This window comes from Tachyglossus aculeatus, chromosome 14, assembly GCF_015852505.1.
Source record: "Tachyglossus aculeatus isolate mTacAcu1 chromosome 14, mTacAcu1.pri, whole genome shotgun sequence".
NCBI lineage: Eukaryota > Metazoa > Chordata > Mammalia > Monotremata > Tachyglossidae > Tachyglossus > Tachyglossus aculeatus.
In genome coordinates this window covers 31,193,820-31,209,369 of record NC_052079.1, presented here as the reverse complement: position 1 = coordinate 31,209,369, position 15,550 = coordinate 31,193,820, and the positions used below count along the sequence as shown (strand labels likewise).

General features: G+C 39.4%; 1 protein-coding gene across 2 annotated transcripts in view; it reads right to left on the bottom strand.

The window, feature by feature from the left end:
* The window catches only part of TMTC2 (transmembrane O-mannosyltransferase targeting cadherins 2), a 372,172-nt gene that overhangs the window by 88,639 nt on the left and 267,983 nt on the right, over positions 1-15,550 (bottom strand). The window contains exon 9 of one of the 2 annotated variants that reach the window (XM_038756320.1): positions 12,834-12,949. The exons of the other annotated variant lie outside the window; for it this stretch is intronic. Within the exon in view, the coding sequence (XP_038612248.1) occupies positions 12,896-12,949 (54 nt within the window). The 3' untranslated portion in view covers positions 12,834-12,895. Of the gene's footprint in view, positions 1-12,833; positions 12,950-15,550 lie in introns of those variants that run through there. 2 annotated transcript variants of the gene reach the window in all.

Genomic DNA, 15,550 nt, shown 5'->3' with positions numbered 1-15,550 from the left:
GAGGACCTGGGTTCTAATCCAGACTCCACCACCTGTCTGCTGGGTGACCTTGGACAAGTCACTTAACTTCTCAAGTCTCTTAAGTCTCTCAAGCCTCTTCTAGACTGTGAGCCCACTGTTGGGTAGGGACTGTCTCTATATGTTGCCAACTTGTACTTCCCAAGCGCTTAGTACAGTGCTCTGCACACAGTAAGCGCTCAATAAATATGATTGATTGATTCTCTGTGCCTCAGTTCCTTCATCTGTAAAATGGAGATTAAGACTGTGAGCCTTATGTGGGACAGGGACTGTGTCCAACCTGATTATCCTGTATCTACCCCAGCACTTGGAGCAGTGACTGGTGCATAGGAAGTGCTTAACAAATGCCATTAGTATTACTACTGTTATTATTAATAAATTCTCTGTGCTTCATTTTCCTCATCTGTATAATGGGGATTAAATCCTGCTTCCTCTTATTTAGACTGTGAGTCCTTTAGGGGACAAGAGCTGTGTTCAATGTGATTACCTTGTATCTACCTGAGGGCTTAGTACATTACTTGGCACATAGTAAGTACTTAACTACAATAGTAATGATGATAATAATGATGGAAAACAGGTATTGAATCCCTTTTAGACTGCAAATTTGTCATCTAGACTGTAAGCTTGTTGTGAGGAGGTGAGCTTGTTGTGAGCAGGGAAGGTGTCTACCAACTCTGTTGTACTGTACACTCTAAAGTGGTTAATACAGTGCTCTGCACACAGTAAGTGCTCAAAAAATACCACTGATTCATATTTTATCAATGAGGAACCTGAGCCACAGAGTTTAAATTACTTGACCAAGATAACTCACAGACAAGTCAGTGTCACACCAGAATTAGAACCTAGGTTCTCTGACTCCTAAGCCTGTGCTCTTTCCAGCAGGACACGCTGCATCTTCATATAAACACAGTGATCTCACTCTGCTACATCTCACTATAATTGTCTGGCCAAGTTTATTACATGTACGGGATCTTGGCGACTTTTTCAAATCCTTCCAGGAAATTCCACGATAGCTGCCAGAAGTCCTCCATTGGGAAGTCCACTTGCACATGGATTCATTCATTCAATCGTATTTATTGAGCACTTATTGTGTGCAGAGCACTGTACTACACACTTGGGAAGCACAATTCAGTAACAAATAGAGACAATCCCTGCCCACAATGGGCTCACAGCCTAGATATGATGAGGAGAGCTTATTTTATGGTCACAGAATTACTGGGGTACCTACTCCAGACTGTCAGCTTGTTGTGGGGAGGGATGTATCTGTTTATTTTTATATTGTATTACCCCAAGAGCTTAGTACAGTGCTCTACACACAGTTAAGCACTCAATAAATAGAACTGAATGAATACTCCACTAGATTGCAAGCACCTCGAGGGCCTAGATAGTGATTACTGACTCTACTGTAGAGCATGCTTAAAAGCACTTAGTACAGTGCTTAGCACATAATTCGAGCTCAATAAACAGAACTGATTGATTGATTGAGTTAGGAAGTTTTGTAAATACAATCTATAAGTGCCAACACGGCCCTAATTTTATTCACAGGTGTTTGAGAATAAAGACCACCCTGAAGCTGCTGAAGATTTGGCAAGGGCTGACTGCTGATCTGGGGACCAAAGAAAGCCTCCTGAAAAAGAGACAATTCATCCCGATGCCAACCATGTTTAAGACTTTTAACTATTTGCTTGAAAGGAAGCCATTTCATCTGAAATTCAAGTACATATTGGACACTTGTGGCTGCAGTTTCCTAATGGGGACAGCGATACATTAATCAGCCAATCAATTTCATCATTTTTTACAATATTTATTAAGGACTTACTAGTTCCAAGTACTATACTAAGGGCTGGAGTAGATACAAGATCATCAGTTTTGATGCAGTCCATGCCCCAAAGGGGGCACACTATCTAAGTAGTAGGGAGTAGGATTTAGTTCCCATTTTACAGATAAGGAAACAAAGGCTCAAACAAATTATATGATTTGCCTAAGGTCACACAGGAGGCAAGTGGCAGAGCTAGGATTAGAACTCAGGGCCTCTGACTCACAGGCCCAAGCTTTTCTTCCAAACATTTAGTACAGTGCTTTACCATAGTAAGCACTTAATAAATGCCATCATCATCATTATTATTATTATCGTAAGGGGATCGTGTCTACTAATTTCACTGTATTGTAAGCTCCCAAGCACTTACAACCATGCTTTGCACACATAAGTGCTCGATAAATACCACTGATTGACTGTACTAAGCACCTGGGTGAGTGCAATGCAGTAGAGTTGATAAACATGATCTGAAATAACAGTTGCAGTTTTTCGTCACATGTGATGCTGCGGATTTGGCATAACTCCCTGGACCAGTAGTGATATCTCTCGGCCAAAAGGGTCATTCTTATCCTGGCTCAGGTCTGTCCGGGCTGGACTATTTTCTGACCCTCTTTCAGAAGTTTCAGAAAGCTAATTGAAAGTCTTTCTACATGTCTGTCTGATCCTTCGTCTTTTCCAGACAACTGCCATTTAATCCCTATTCATGGGGCAATCCTAAAACAGGTGACTGTGTCTTCTTTGATCCCCTCAAAGTAATCAGTTGGCCTTAGCTTTCCAACTCAGCAGCTCCAGTGATGAGAAGGCACGTGGATCGGAGCAGAATTTGGCTTTGATTTGGCCACTCTAATAAGAATGGAATTAAGTGCTTACTATATGCCAGATTCAGTGCTAAGTACTAGGGTAAATCCAAGAAAATCAAATCTGACACAGTCCCTTTCCCATGAGGAGCTCACAGGGATAGGGGAGCAGGAAGCCTATCCCCAGTTTACAGACCATCAGTGAAATTTATTTATGGAGTTGGTAAAAACATTCCCTTCCCACAGTGAGCTTAGAGTCCAGGGAAGATGGCTATATTGTATTCTCCCAAGTGCTTAGTCTTCAATTTATAGTAATTATTCATAGTCTTCAGATGAGGAAACTAAGAAGGTCCTAGGCTCCATTAGCACTGTGAAGATCCCAACCCTCACGGTACCTTCAAGGATTCCATCCCTCACTGACAGAGGCCAAAATCTGGAGTCATCACTGGGGCTCTTCCTCTAATTTTGTTCAATTTTGTTCAAACTGCAGGTTGGGATGAGATGGGCTAGTTACGTTCTCCGACGTGCCTGACAAGCTAGGATGGCAATGTTAATGGCATTGGCCCCACTGTAACAAGTCTTTGGGGGCTACTGTCCCACAGCTCCCATAGGGTGGACATCTATTTTTAATTGTGGTATTTGTTAAGTGCTTACTATATGCCAAGTAATTGTTTTTACTGAGGGCTTATTGTGTGCAGAGCACTGTACTAAGCACTTGAGAGCATACCATATGACAATAAACAGACACATTCCCTGGCCATAAGGAGCTTATAATGATGGCATTTATTAAGCGCTTACTATGTGAAAAGCACTGTTCTAGCTTACAGTCTAGAGGGGGAGACAGATATTCATATAAATTGAACATATTATAGATATTTTACATAAATGCTTGGGGCTGGGAAGGGGGATGAATAAAGGGACTAAGTCAGGGCAACACAGAAGGGAGTGAGAGAAGAGGAAAGGAGGGGTTACTCAGGAAAGGCCTCTTGGAGGAGATGTGCCTTCAATAATAAATAATAATAATGATAATAATGATGGCATTTGTTAAGCGCTTACTATGTGCAAAGCACTGTTCTAAGTGCTGGGAAGGATACAAGGTGATCAGTGTGTCCAACGTGGGGCTCACAGTCTTAATCCCCATTTTCCAGATGAGGTAACTGAGGCACAGAGAAGTTAAGTGACTTGCCCAGAGTCACACAGCTGACAAGTGGTGGAGCCGGGATTAGAACCCATGACCTCTGACTCCAAGCCCATGCCCTTTCCACTGAGCCACAGTCGCTCAATAAGGCTTCGAAGGGGGAAGAGTAGTGACTCTGAGTCTGTCGGATATGAGGAGGGAGGGCATTCCGTGCCAGAGAAGGGAGGTAGGCGAGAGGTCGGAGGTGCGATAGATGAGATTTTACAGATTAAGAAACTGAGATCTAGAGAAATTAAGTGACTTGTGCTATTTCCATTAGGCAGCATTGCTTCCCTAATGATTATAATAGACTGCTACTTCTGTAAGAATATCACTAATTTGAAGATTCTTAAATGTGAGTCCTTTATATAAATATATGTCAGAAAATATGGTCCATCCACAAGAATAAATTTGATATGCCTGACCTTAAGAGCAGGGAAAAAGATGACAGGAGAAAAGTACTGAAAAGAAAAACTGTGCTGTTTTTCTAAATGATTCCATTTTAATGTACAAACCGTAGCCTATTTACTTCGTATGGAAAATATTGCATATTCATGTCTAACACACCAAAATTACATGATTGTCATATACCAAGGATATTTCTGGTAAAATTCACATACATTAATATCCACTTGGGCTAATTTTATTTTTAAACATCATAAAATACTTTTGATCACTTTTGATGAAGTGAAACAGTAGCGATACCAGTGTTTCATTATCTCTGTCAGGAGAATATAAATGTATTATCTCCACATGTGTTTTTTGTTGAGTTCTGCAGTTTCCTCTGAAGTAAATTTGGCTTTTATTTCACATACTCCTGTAATTACCACCCAAAACACTGGCTATCAGTTAAGAAAGTGACTAGAAGCTCATATTATATTATGTTCAAAGTGAAAAATGGACATTTCATTCACTTTTCATTCGATGTATGCTTTCACTTGTAATTTCGAATCAAAATCTATCTTTTCATGTGCTTATGAGTTTTTGAGTTTCCACCCTCCAGAAGGTTTAAAATTCAAAACACTCTTTCAAACAAGTTGTTTGTACACCAAAGCCGAGTCATGAGATTTTCGATTCTCCTTTTCCTCTCCCCATATCTTCCTTCACTATGAGATCCTTGCTCGGCTTGCCCATAGGTCCTCCTCACCTTTCACCTTCAACCTAGGCCACTCCACTGTCTCACCTTTTCTCTGCCATTTTTGATATGGTTCTACCTTCCTTACAAGTTCGAACCTTCCACTGGTACCATGACCCTATGCTATTCATTACTATAAAACCCCAAAGCCACTCCAAATCCCTTCAGATTCCTTAATTTTGGTACTCTCTTCCAAATACTACTACTACTACTACTACTAATGATGATGATGGCATTTGTTAAGTGCTTACTATGTGCAAACCACTGTTCTAAGCGCTGGGGGGATACAAGGTGATCAGGTTGTCCCACGTGGGGCTCACAGTCTTCATCCCCATTTTACAGATGAGGTCACTGAGGCTCAGAGAAGTTAAGTAACTTGCCCAATGTCACACAGCAGACATGTGGTGGAGCCGGAATTCAAACCCATGACCTATGACTCCAAAGCCCGTACTCTTTCCACTGAGCCACGGCTAAGGGTGGTATTTTTTAAGCGCTTATTTATGGTATCTGTTAAGAGCTTACTATGTGCCCGGCACTGTACTAAGTGCTGGAGTGGATACAAGTTTATCAGGTTGTACAAAGTCCTATCCCATATGGGCCTCATGGTTTTAGTCTCTTTTACAGATGAGGTAACTGAAGCACAGAGAAGTTAAGTGACTTGTCCAAGGCCACAGAGCAGACAAGTGGCAAAGTCAGGATTAGAACCCAAGTCCTTCCAAGCCCATGGTCTATCCAATAAGCCATGCTGCTTCTCAATAGTAAGACCTCACTATGGGCCAAGCAGAGTAGTAAACACTGGAGTAGATACACAGTAATCAGGATGAACACAGTCTCTGTCACATATGAGTCTCACCTCTACGTAGAAAGTAAAACAAGTACTGAATCCCCATTTGACAGATAATAATAATAATAATAATAATAATAATAATAATAATAATAATGTTGGTATTTGTTAAGCGCTTACTATGTGCAAAGCACTGTTCTAAGCGCTGGGAAACTGAGGCACAGAGAAGTTAAGGTCTTCCATCAGACAAGTGCCGGGCTGGGATTAGAATCTATGTTCTTTGTCTGATTGATTACACCACTCCAGGTTGAGAACCAGACCGAAATATTCACAAAAGGTGAACATGTAATGGGTAACAGCAAGAATATGGAAAATAAATACATGAATAATGAACATCAAATGTCATATGTGTAGGGGCAATGGATGGCATAATCAATGGTTACAAGTGCTGGAAGAGATGGGTTTAAATATGGTTTTAACAATGGTGAAGGATGATGTCTGGTAGATTTTAAGTGCAAAGAAATTTTAGGCTGGGGGAAGAGCATGAACAGTGGGTTGGAGTCGGCAGAGTCGAGGAAAAGGTTATCATAAGAAAATTACTTCTGAAAGCAAAGGGGATGAGCTAAAGTATAGCAGGTGAAGAAAGCAAACATATACAAAAAATAATGAAGATGGGACAGAACCTTCTGTATAACAGAAGGAAAATGCGTAGTTATTAGAGGGCCTTGAGTTTCCTCTTTTATAACAACTTAATCAGTGCTTTTTTGATTTCTGGAGCAGTTCCACTTCAGTGTCACAGGGCTTTGACTGACTCATCTTCTCCTACACCCATGATTTCATTTACAAAAAGTTCTAGACTCTCTCTCCGTTACCAGCTGTATGCTTCTGCATCATCTGCAACTCAGCGTAACAAGAACTAATAGTCTCTCCAAAAATACTCCTTTTACCAATTTGAGCAAGTCACTTCATGTCTCTGTGCTTCAGCTATCTCATCTGTAAAACAGGGATTAGGATTGTCAGCCTCATAAGCGCTTAGTAGAGTACTCTGCTCACAGTAAACACTCAACAAATACAACTGAATGAAAGAACGAATGTGGGGCATGGATTGTGTTCAACCTGATTATCTAGTACCTACCCCATATGCTTAAAAATGTGCCTGGCACATAGTAAGCACTTAACAGATACCATCAAAAAAAAAAAGTATTTGTCTTCTACTGCCATTCTTCAAGTGGGCATAAATGCCATCCTAGGTTCATTGTGATATTACCAATCTATGCCAGCACTGCCTTACAATACTAACTGCTGATGAGCCTCTCAGGCAAAATATATAACTAGCTAAATGATTATACATTATTTATGAAGTAAAAGGGCAATGTAAAAATTCCCCTGATTGACCATTACAGCTGACTCTACCATACTTTCCAATATTTTATAGGGCATTACAATAAATAGCTTATAGAAGAGTGGGCATCCTTCAGGTTTAATGTAGAACCAGAGCCTTATTTGATGTTTAATTTCTTTGTGTCGCTGTCTTCCACTAGAAGTATTACTTGAACAGGGCAAACTGAATTACAGTATATGTTCAAGGCTGCACCTGGTCCTGTCACTTTTGACAAAGAGCCTCAATTATACCTTCGAAATGGGAGTCCTGCAATTTTAAAACCTTTAACGAGAATTATGCTTTCCTTTGTGAGGAAGAAATAAATTACCTACACAGGGCAAGAGCTCAGGTGCTCTGGCTTTTACCCAATGTTCTACCAGTTGACTGACTAGGTAAACATGGATGTCACTTTCACCCGTGTCTCTCCAGCAGAATGCGATGATCAGAGGGTGACTCAAATTTACCACTAAATATTTTACAGGATCTATTTGGAGAAAGAGGCCCACGGTACCAGAAGTTTAAAGATTACTGGCTGTTTTCCAGTCATTGCTCTGTTTAACCCAAATTATTTTATAATGCACATTTTCTTTCTTCTCTGATTTCAGTATCCTTATAGGGTTTTTTGGTTTCAGTATTTAGCACATTCCTATTATAGAGAGTCATTTGGGCACAGTAATTAGCATAAATAGGTATTTATGCTCCTTAAAGTAATTAGTTTTACAAGCTTAAGCACCTACTCTGCAGACTGTAAAATCCCTGTGGCTAGGAATCGTGTTTCTTGTATTATACTCTCTCAAGTGCTTAATACAGTGCTCTGCACACAGTAAGCAATCAATAAATACCACTGATTGACTGACTGATTGCACCAAACTGAATAAAAGCAAAATGTATATTTGAACAATACAAGGCAGGTCATAATTTGACATCAAAGATCCACTTAATCAGGAAAAACATTAAACGTGTATTTGTAGTGGGTAGTGAAAGAAACACGAAGGGCACGAGGACAAATTTTCTTGGGGAGTGCCTCTGAAGTCAGTTATATGACAGTTCTTGAAAAGTGAGGGATAAACACTAAGATTTCTTTCAAGGAAGAACAATTAAAATGGCCATGTAAATGACATGGTCGTATACCAGATGTTTTCATGATGTGATTTGGATTTAAAGCTAATGAAGAATTAGGAAATGTTCTCTGCAGAACATATGTCTATCTTCACAGAACATAATCCTCTGTGAAGAAAGAAGTGGTATGACATACTCAGGACAGTGATCAAAAGATGAATATTCTAGCATCCTCTGAATTGCCCTCCATTCTAGTGTGCTGGAGTGGAGTGGAGATGAAAGAGCCAGATGTAAGGAAATGCTACTGAGATGTGCCATAAGGGATGAAGATTATGACTGAAGAGCCACTGTGATATCTTAGCCAATGGGTCCTAAAAGTAGTTGGCGAATATTGACAGTATAGCCCACAGTGACTACCAAAGGGATTACTATGGCAAGTGCCACAGGGCTAGGTCATAACGTTAGCACTATGCTGTAGTCCTTTCGGACATAAATGGATTTTTGTGCATCTGATTTTATGTGCACTTCACAGTGTATTGCACCATTTACTTCATCATGGTACTTAATACCCTATTACGAACATGACTATTAGGGACAAGAGAATACAAGGTGTTACACAAACCACTAGCATTATAGTGCAATTCTTTGCCCACGTTCTCAGTGTCAAAGTTTTTATGACTGGAGTGAATGCCATCCGTCATTTACCTCTATTCTGTGATATCTCCATAACATTAAGTTCTTCAAGGACCCAACTATCAAACTTAGCAGAATTTACTCTACTTTAATTTTAAGAGTTCCAGACTCTAATGGAGGGAATGCTTCTTATAGGCTTTTCGGTCTATTTTCCAGCAGCAAAAGTAGAATGAAACTTATAGAAGGAAAGGTTTATCACTCACTCAATCATATTTATTGAGTGTTTATTGTGTGCAGAACACTGTACTAGCACTTGGGAGTAGGGGAAACAAGAAGTTAGCCGAGGCAGGTCTCTTGGAGATGATGAGATTTTAATACGACTTTGAAGGTGGAGAGACTGATCATCTGTTGGATATGAAAGGAGAGGGAGTTCCAGCCCAGAAGCAAGATGTGCAGCAGTGGCTCAGTGGAAAGAGCCCATGCTTTGGAATCAGAGGTTGTGGATTCAAATCCCGGCTCCGCCACTTGTCAGCTGTGTGACTTTGGGCAAGTCACTTAACTTCTCTGGGCCCCAGTTACCCCATCTGGAAAATGGGGATTAAGACTGTGAGCCCCACATGGGACAAACTGATCACCTTGTATCCCCCCCAGTGCTTTGAACAGTGCTTTGCACATAGTGAACGCATAATAAACGCCATTATTCTTATTATTATGTGGGCAAGGGGTTGGCAGCGAGATATATGGGATCAAGATACAGTGAGTAGTAGGTTGGTGTCGAGGAGCAAAGAAGCGTACTGGGTTGTAATAGTTAAGATAGAAGGGGGAAAGGTGATTGACTGCTTTAAAGCCACTGGTAGGAGCTTCTGTTTGATGGGGAAGTGGATGGAGGTTCTTGAGGAGTGTGGAGAAATGGATTGAATGTTTTATTAGAAAAATGATCCAGGCAGCAGAATGAAATATGGACTAGAGTGGGGAGAGACAGGATGCCTGGGGTCAGCAAGGAGGGATAGGCTAAGTGCTTGGATCAACACGGTAGCAGGCCTTCCCTGACTAAGCCCTCATTTCCTCTTCTCCCACTCCTTCCAAGTCACTCCTGCACTACTTGTATCTGCACTCTTTATTCACCCCACCCTCAGCCTCAAAGGACTTTATATACATAACCGTAATTTATTTATTGATATAAATTTCTCTAGACTGGAAGCTCCTGGGGGGCGGGAAACTTTTCTACCACCTTCGTTTTATTGTACTCTCCCAGGTGCTTTCATGCATTCAATCATATTTATTAAGTACTTACTGTGTGCAGAGCACTGTACTAAGTGCTTAGCACTGTTCTAAGCGCTTAGTAGAGTGCTCTACACACAGTAAACGCTCAATAAATACAACTGACTGATTGAATTGGATGGAGAAGAAAGGTGATTTTAGTGACGTTGTGAAGGTAGAATCAACAGGATTTGGGGACAGACCGAATTTGTGGGCTGAATGAGAGGGTTAAATCAAGGATAATAATACTGATGGCATTTATTAAGTGCTTACTATGTGCAAAGCAGTGTTCTAAGCGCTGCGGAAGTTACAAGGTGATCAGGTTGTCCCACGGGGGGCTCACAATCTTAATCCCCATTTGACAGACGAGGTAACTGGGGCACAGAGAAGTGAAGTGACTTGCCCAAAGTCACACAGCTGACAAGTGGCAGAGCCAGGATTTGAACCCATGACCTCTGACTCCCAAGCCCGGGCTCTTTCCACAGAGCCACGCTGCTTCTTGCCAAAGTTACAAGCTTGTGAGGCGGAGAATGGATGTTCTGTCTACAGGGATGGGAAAGTCAAGGGGGAGGACAGGGAAGATGAGGAGTTCTGTTTATATGCTACCGAACATTTTAGAGACTGTAGATTAATTCACAAGAGTGATTCCTGGTGCAAATTACATGTAGTAATGCAGTTACAAGAATGTTTCTGGATATCAGGATGTAGACCTAGGAAAAATAAGGGGGAAATGGAGCAGGCCACTACGTATTGGGCAAAAAAGTGAGTATGCAATAGTAACCACTCCCAAGCACTCAGTATAGTGCTCTGCACACAGTATGCACTCAATAAATATGATTGAATGAATGAATGAATGAATGAACCACTCTGCACTGCTACATTGTAAATTGGCTGTAGATAAGTAGCTTTGTTTTATAAAGCTGAGAATTCGATATTGAAAAGAAAAACAAGAATGAAGAATATAATAAAACCTGCTTCCTGTAGTCCCATTTTACTGCTGTTCTACTACTGAAATGCATATAATATATGCTATTTGATAGCAAAGGACTCCTGAATTCTGATTTAAATGTTCCTACATTAACCGAACAGGAAGTGTCTTAAGCTTCAGAATTAGAGCAGAGATCCTACTTCAACTGCAACAAATTTACAAATCTTAGCATGCTAAGCATGGGTCTGAGAAGCAGTTCCCACTGAAAAGGAAGAAACAAATGCAGGCTGATCTTACTTTCAAAATGGCCTGTACTGTTTTTATATCAGGAAGCCTCAACAGAGATCATTACTATTTTCCAAGAAAATAATTTGTCTAAATTAGCCTGCAATGCGGCCATCTGAGTTCAGAAATAAAATCAAATTGTAAATTTTACCATAATTTCCCACAACCAGACTTTTATAAAATACATTTAATTCTGGCTAGACCAGTAGCTTGGATGAATGCTTCTCTTAATGTGCCACAGGAAAAAAAAAAGTTTCTTCTATCAAGGATCATCTTCAGGGTTTTTAAACTATTCCTTTTCCATCCTTTTCCTGTTCCATCGGCTAACATCTAAGCCGAACACTTCACAGCAATTTATGCTAGCAATAATTTTACTTGTTCACAAAGCGAGAGGTGAAACATTTGGATTATATAAACTGACTACAGTAAGGGGGAAAAAATAAGTAAAAGAATGTACACTGCACACACCAAAACACACACTTTTGGCATGAAAATACTGCAGAGCGTAAACACATACAGAGCATAAGGAAATTATAAAATTAACCAACATCCTTTAGTAAGGATAGGTTAAGTTATTTTTTCTTTCTAAATATTTGCCTTGTTTTAATTTCTTGGCCACGGGAAACACATTTAGAGAAACGAATATTAGCAAAAGTTTAGTAAACACAATTCACAAGAAAACATTTTAAATGGACATTAATTATGAAGGTTCTTTATGGTTTAGCTGTAGCTCAGGCAGGTCAAACATTGATAAGGGATACATTATCCAAGCCACCTTGGGGTATCAAGTTTTCTTAGGGAACTAAATGGTATTCTTACTAGAGTTATAATGATACCAAAAGGTAATGTATCTAAGATCAATATTGCACAGAAGTTCTATTATCTTGACTGATAATGGCTGAAATGAAAATTGCTCTGGGGTAATTGAATTAAATAAAGGTCAGGCAGCTCAAAATGTACTTCAAATCTAATAATTTTGCATAAAAATCTTTTATCTCCCCATTAAGTCGGATCATTAGGGAGATGTTACTCGGTAAAATGGAATTTCCTTTAAGTGGTATACCAGTAGACCAAATAATCTGGCTGTATCTGCACTAGCCAATTATTTGTACTTCAGTTCCTCGAAACATACTTTATCAATCAATGAAACAATCAATGGTATTTATTGAGCACTTACTGTGTGCAAATACTCTATAGTAAAGTGCTTGGGAGAGTACTACGCAAGACTTGCTCCTTGCCTAAAAGGAATTTACAGTCCAGATTATTTAGCAACTGTATTTTGGAAGTTGTTTGAATTTTTTATATAAGTTTCAAATTAGACAATGTGGGGCTAACCAGCAGATAAAATTGGTTGCTTGGAAAAGAAAGTATGTGTTATGTCTGAATTAAAAATATTAACTTCATAACAAATGAATTTTCCCACATTTTCCTAAACCTGGAAATCTGCTCAAAGATGATTATATCCTCTCTATAATTATCACTAGGCTAAATACACCACAAAAAGAGATATTCTTGCCCATTCGGTTCTGTTCAAAAGTAAATTTATTTCTGGTGAATGGTCATATAGGAACATTACTAGTGACTGAGGTCATTTTTGAATCATCAGTGTAGCAGGAATAAAATCACCTACACACATTTTCCTCGCATGTCACAAAAGTCAGCCCTGTTGTAAAACTCTGAAAAGCAAAAAAAAAAAAACAATTTAAGTCTTTATGTGTATTCAGATTTGATTCCTGCTGAGATTAGCCATCATCTCACTTACATTTTATATTGTCTTTGGAGATCAAAACGAGTGGCATTTTCACTTTTTCAATTCCATTTTAAATGAACAGTTTATCTAAAATCTGTGTAAGACAATCCTTTGGGACCAGGCAATTTGCCAGTTCTCATCATTTAGGAAGAAATCTGTTAAAGACGGTCATGGGATTGCTGAACTGCAATTCTAAACCATCCCATAATGGGGTTTATATTCCAGCTAATCAGCAATTCCAAAACTGTAAAAAGAGCTGTAACTAGTGGTGGGGGGAAAAATAAAATTTGGATTGTAGTACATAGAGTCCTTCCTTTCTTCCATATGTTCCAGTAAACTAAAACTACCAAGGCTTATAAAATATCCTCCCACCAAAGGAATAGAGTTGGTGTTCCAAGTTTCACTTTGGCATGGAATGGAAAAATATTACCTATTTAGAAAACTAAGGGGATTTGACAAATCTATAGTTCAATCATTTGTTCATACTTTGGGTTTTCAAAAATTATTCATGATCAAATTTTTGCAAAAAAATGATGTAATTACTTTTCAACATTCTGGATAAACTTTCATCTTTTTAAGAAATGTGAATCCACAGAAGTAAATGACATATAAAAATCTAGTTAACTGGTAAATGGCATCATCCTGCATTCAGCTGTCCCTCAGGCTTTGAAGATGACTTTGATGATGGTGAGATTTATCAGAGTGCATAAGTATGGCTAATATAAGCCAACACATTATGACAATCATCATCATCATCATCAATTGTATTTATGAGCGCTTACTGTGTGCAGAGCACTGTACTAAGCGCTTGGGAAGTACAAATTGGCAACACATAGAGACAGTCCCCACCCAACAGTGGGCTCACAGTCTAAAAGGGGGAGACAAAACCAAACATACTAACAAAATAAAATAAATAGAATAGATATGTACAAGTAAAATAAATAAATAAATAAATAGAGCAATAAATATGTACAAACATATATACATATATACAATCCTTCGACCCTGGTTATCTTTCATGCTTACCAGGATCCTGATATCATTTTTATTTATCTGCTTATTTGTGTATAAGGAGTTCTCCTATAGTTCAAAGGTAACTTTCTCAATGACACCCTCATTAGAAAATGTTTGCTTCATAGTTCACGAGTTTAGACTGACAGACACTGTGCCTGCAGAGGCAGGTTTGCTTCCAACATGGCACTACATTCTATACAGACAGACGTGCGCTATCAGAACATTATTCTTCCTTAATTGCTTAACAGAATGCTGCCCCAGATAGCAAAAACATGTATTAAGAAATAACTGAGTATATGAATCCCGTTTTTGCTCAAATGAACACCGGATTTCCTTTGAGCTTTTCCTTCATTGTATCTTTAAAATGTGTATTCGGTTTTAAGTATCCTGCTGTCCATTTTTCTCCCTTGTTTACCAAGTAAAGATGACCTTTGTTTCGCTGCTCGTGTACTGACTGTGTTGACTTCATTGGTCATGATCCTGTTTGGCTACTTGATGGCCCATAAAGGCCACTGGGAGAACCGTTCTAAAAGCTGAAGAAGTGTCTTTGGTAAATCCAGGACTCACAGCCAGAGTGAATGAGGGATGCCGCAATTACTATTTGAACATTTCCTGATGCCATTTACACATCTTTATTATTTCTTGCATCGCTTACTGGAATTCAGTGCATGCATTCCACTTCGTGTTACTGGAGATTTGGAAATAGAGGCTGACAACCTCAGCCTTTCTCAGGATGTCAATTCAAAGTGTTTGCTGATTCTGAAAAAGTTTCAAAATCAAACTTAGGTCTTCTTACCTGTGGATATTTTTCGTCTGGCAGAAGGATCCTGCATGACCGATTTTAAGTTTCTGATACTGTTTTAGCCTGCTGCGTTGAGAGAGTTTCCCTGGGGATTGGGATTATATTCTGATACCCTAGTCTACTCTGTTGGATATGGAAAAAAGATCAGACATCTTCCATTCAAGGCTGAAGTAGGGTCCTTATCAGCACATATAACCATAGAGCTTTGAAAAACTTTACAGAAAAACAGATGTAGGTTTTCAAATTGTTACTTGTATATCACTTGCACATGATATGCGGTAAAGATCACGCCTGATTAGGCCCTGCTGTAGTCTAAAACCACACTAGGATTTTTGTTGTGCATAATAATGATGTTATTAAGTGCTTATTCTGTGTCAAGCACTGGGGTAGATACACAACATAATCAGATTGGACACAGTCCCTTTCCCACATAGGGCTCACAATCTTAAAGGGATGGTTAAAACTCTTTAAGAGCCAGCTTGGGATTTTCCCAACTATGGAAAGAAATGAGGCTATGGTCAACATTCTTTGCTTTCCTCTTGAAGAAGGGAACTGAAGAAGGAAACTGAAATCTGGTTGCATTTTCTCAATATATCAGTCACATAAGGAGGCAGAGCTTGTGCTGTACATCTCCTTACCGTAGTTCTCAGCAAGTATAGCATCTTCGATGTGACCTTTGCCATTCATTCTTCAGGGTCCTAACTGCAGTGG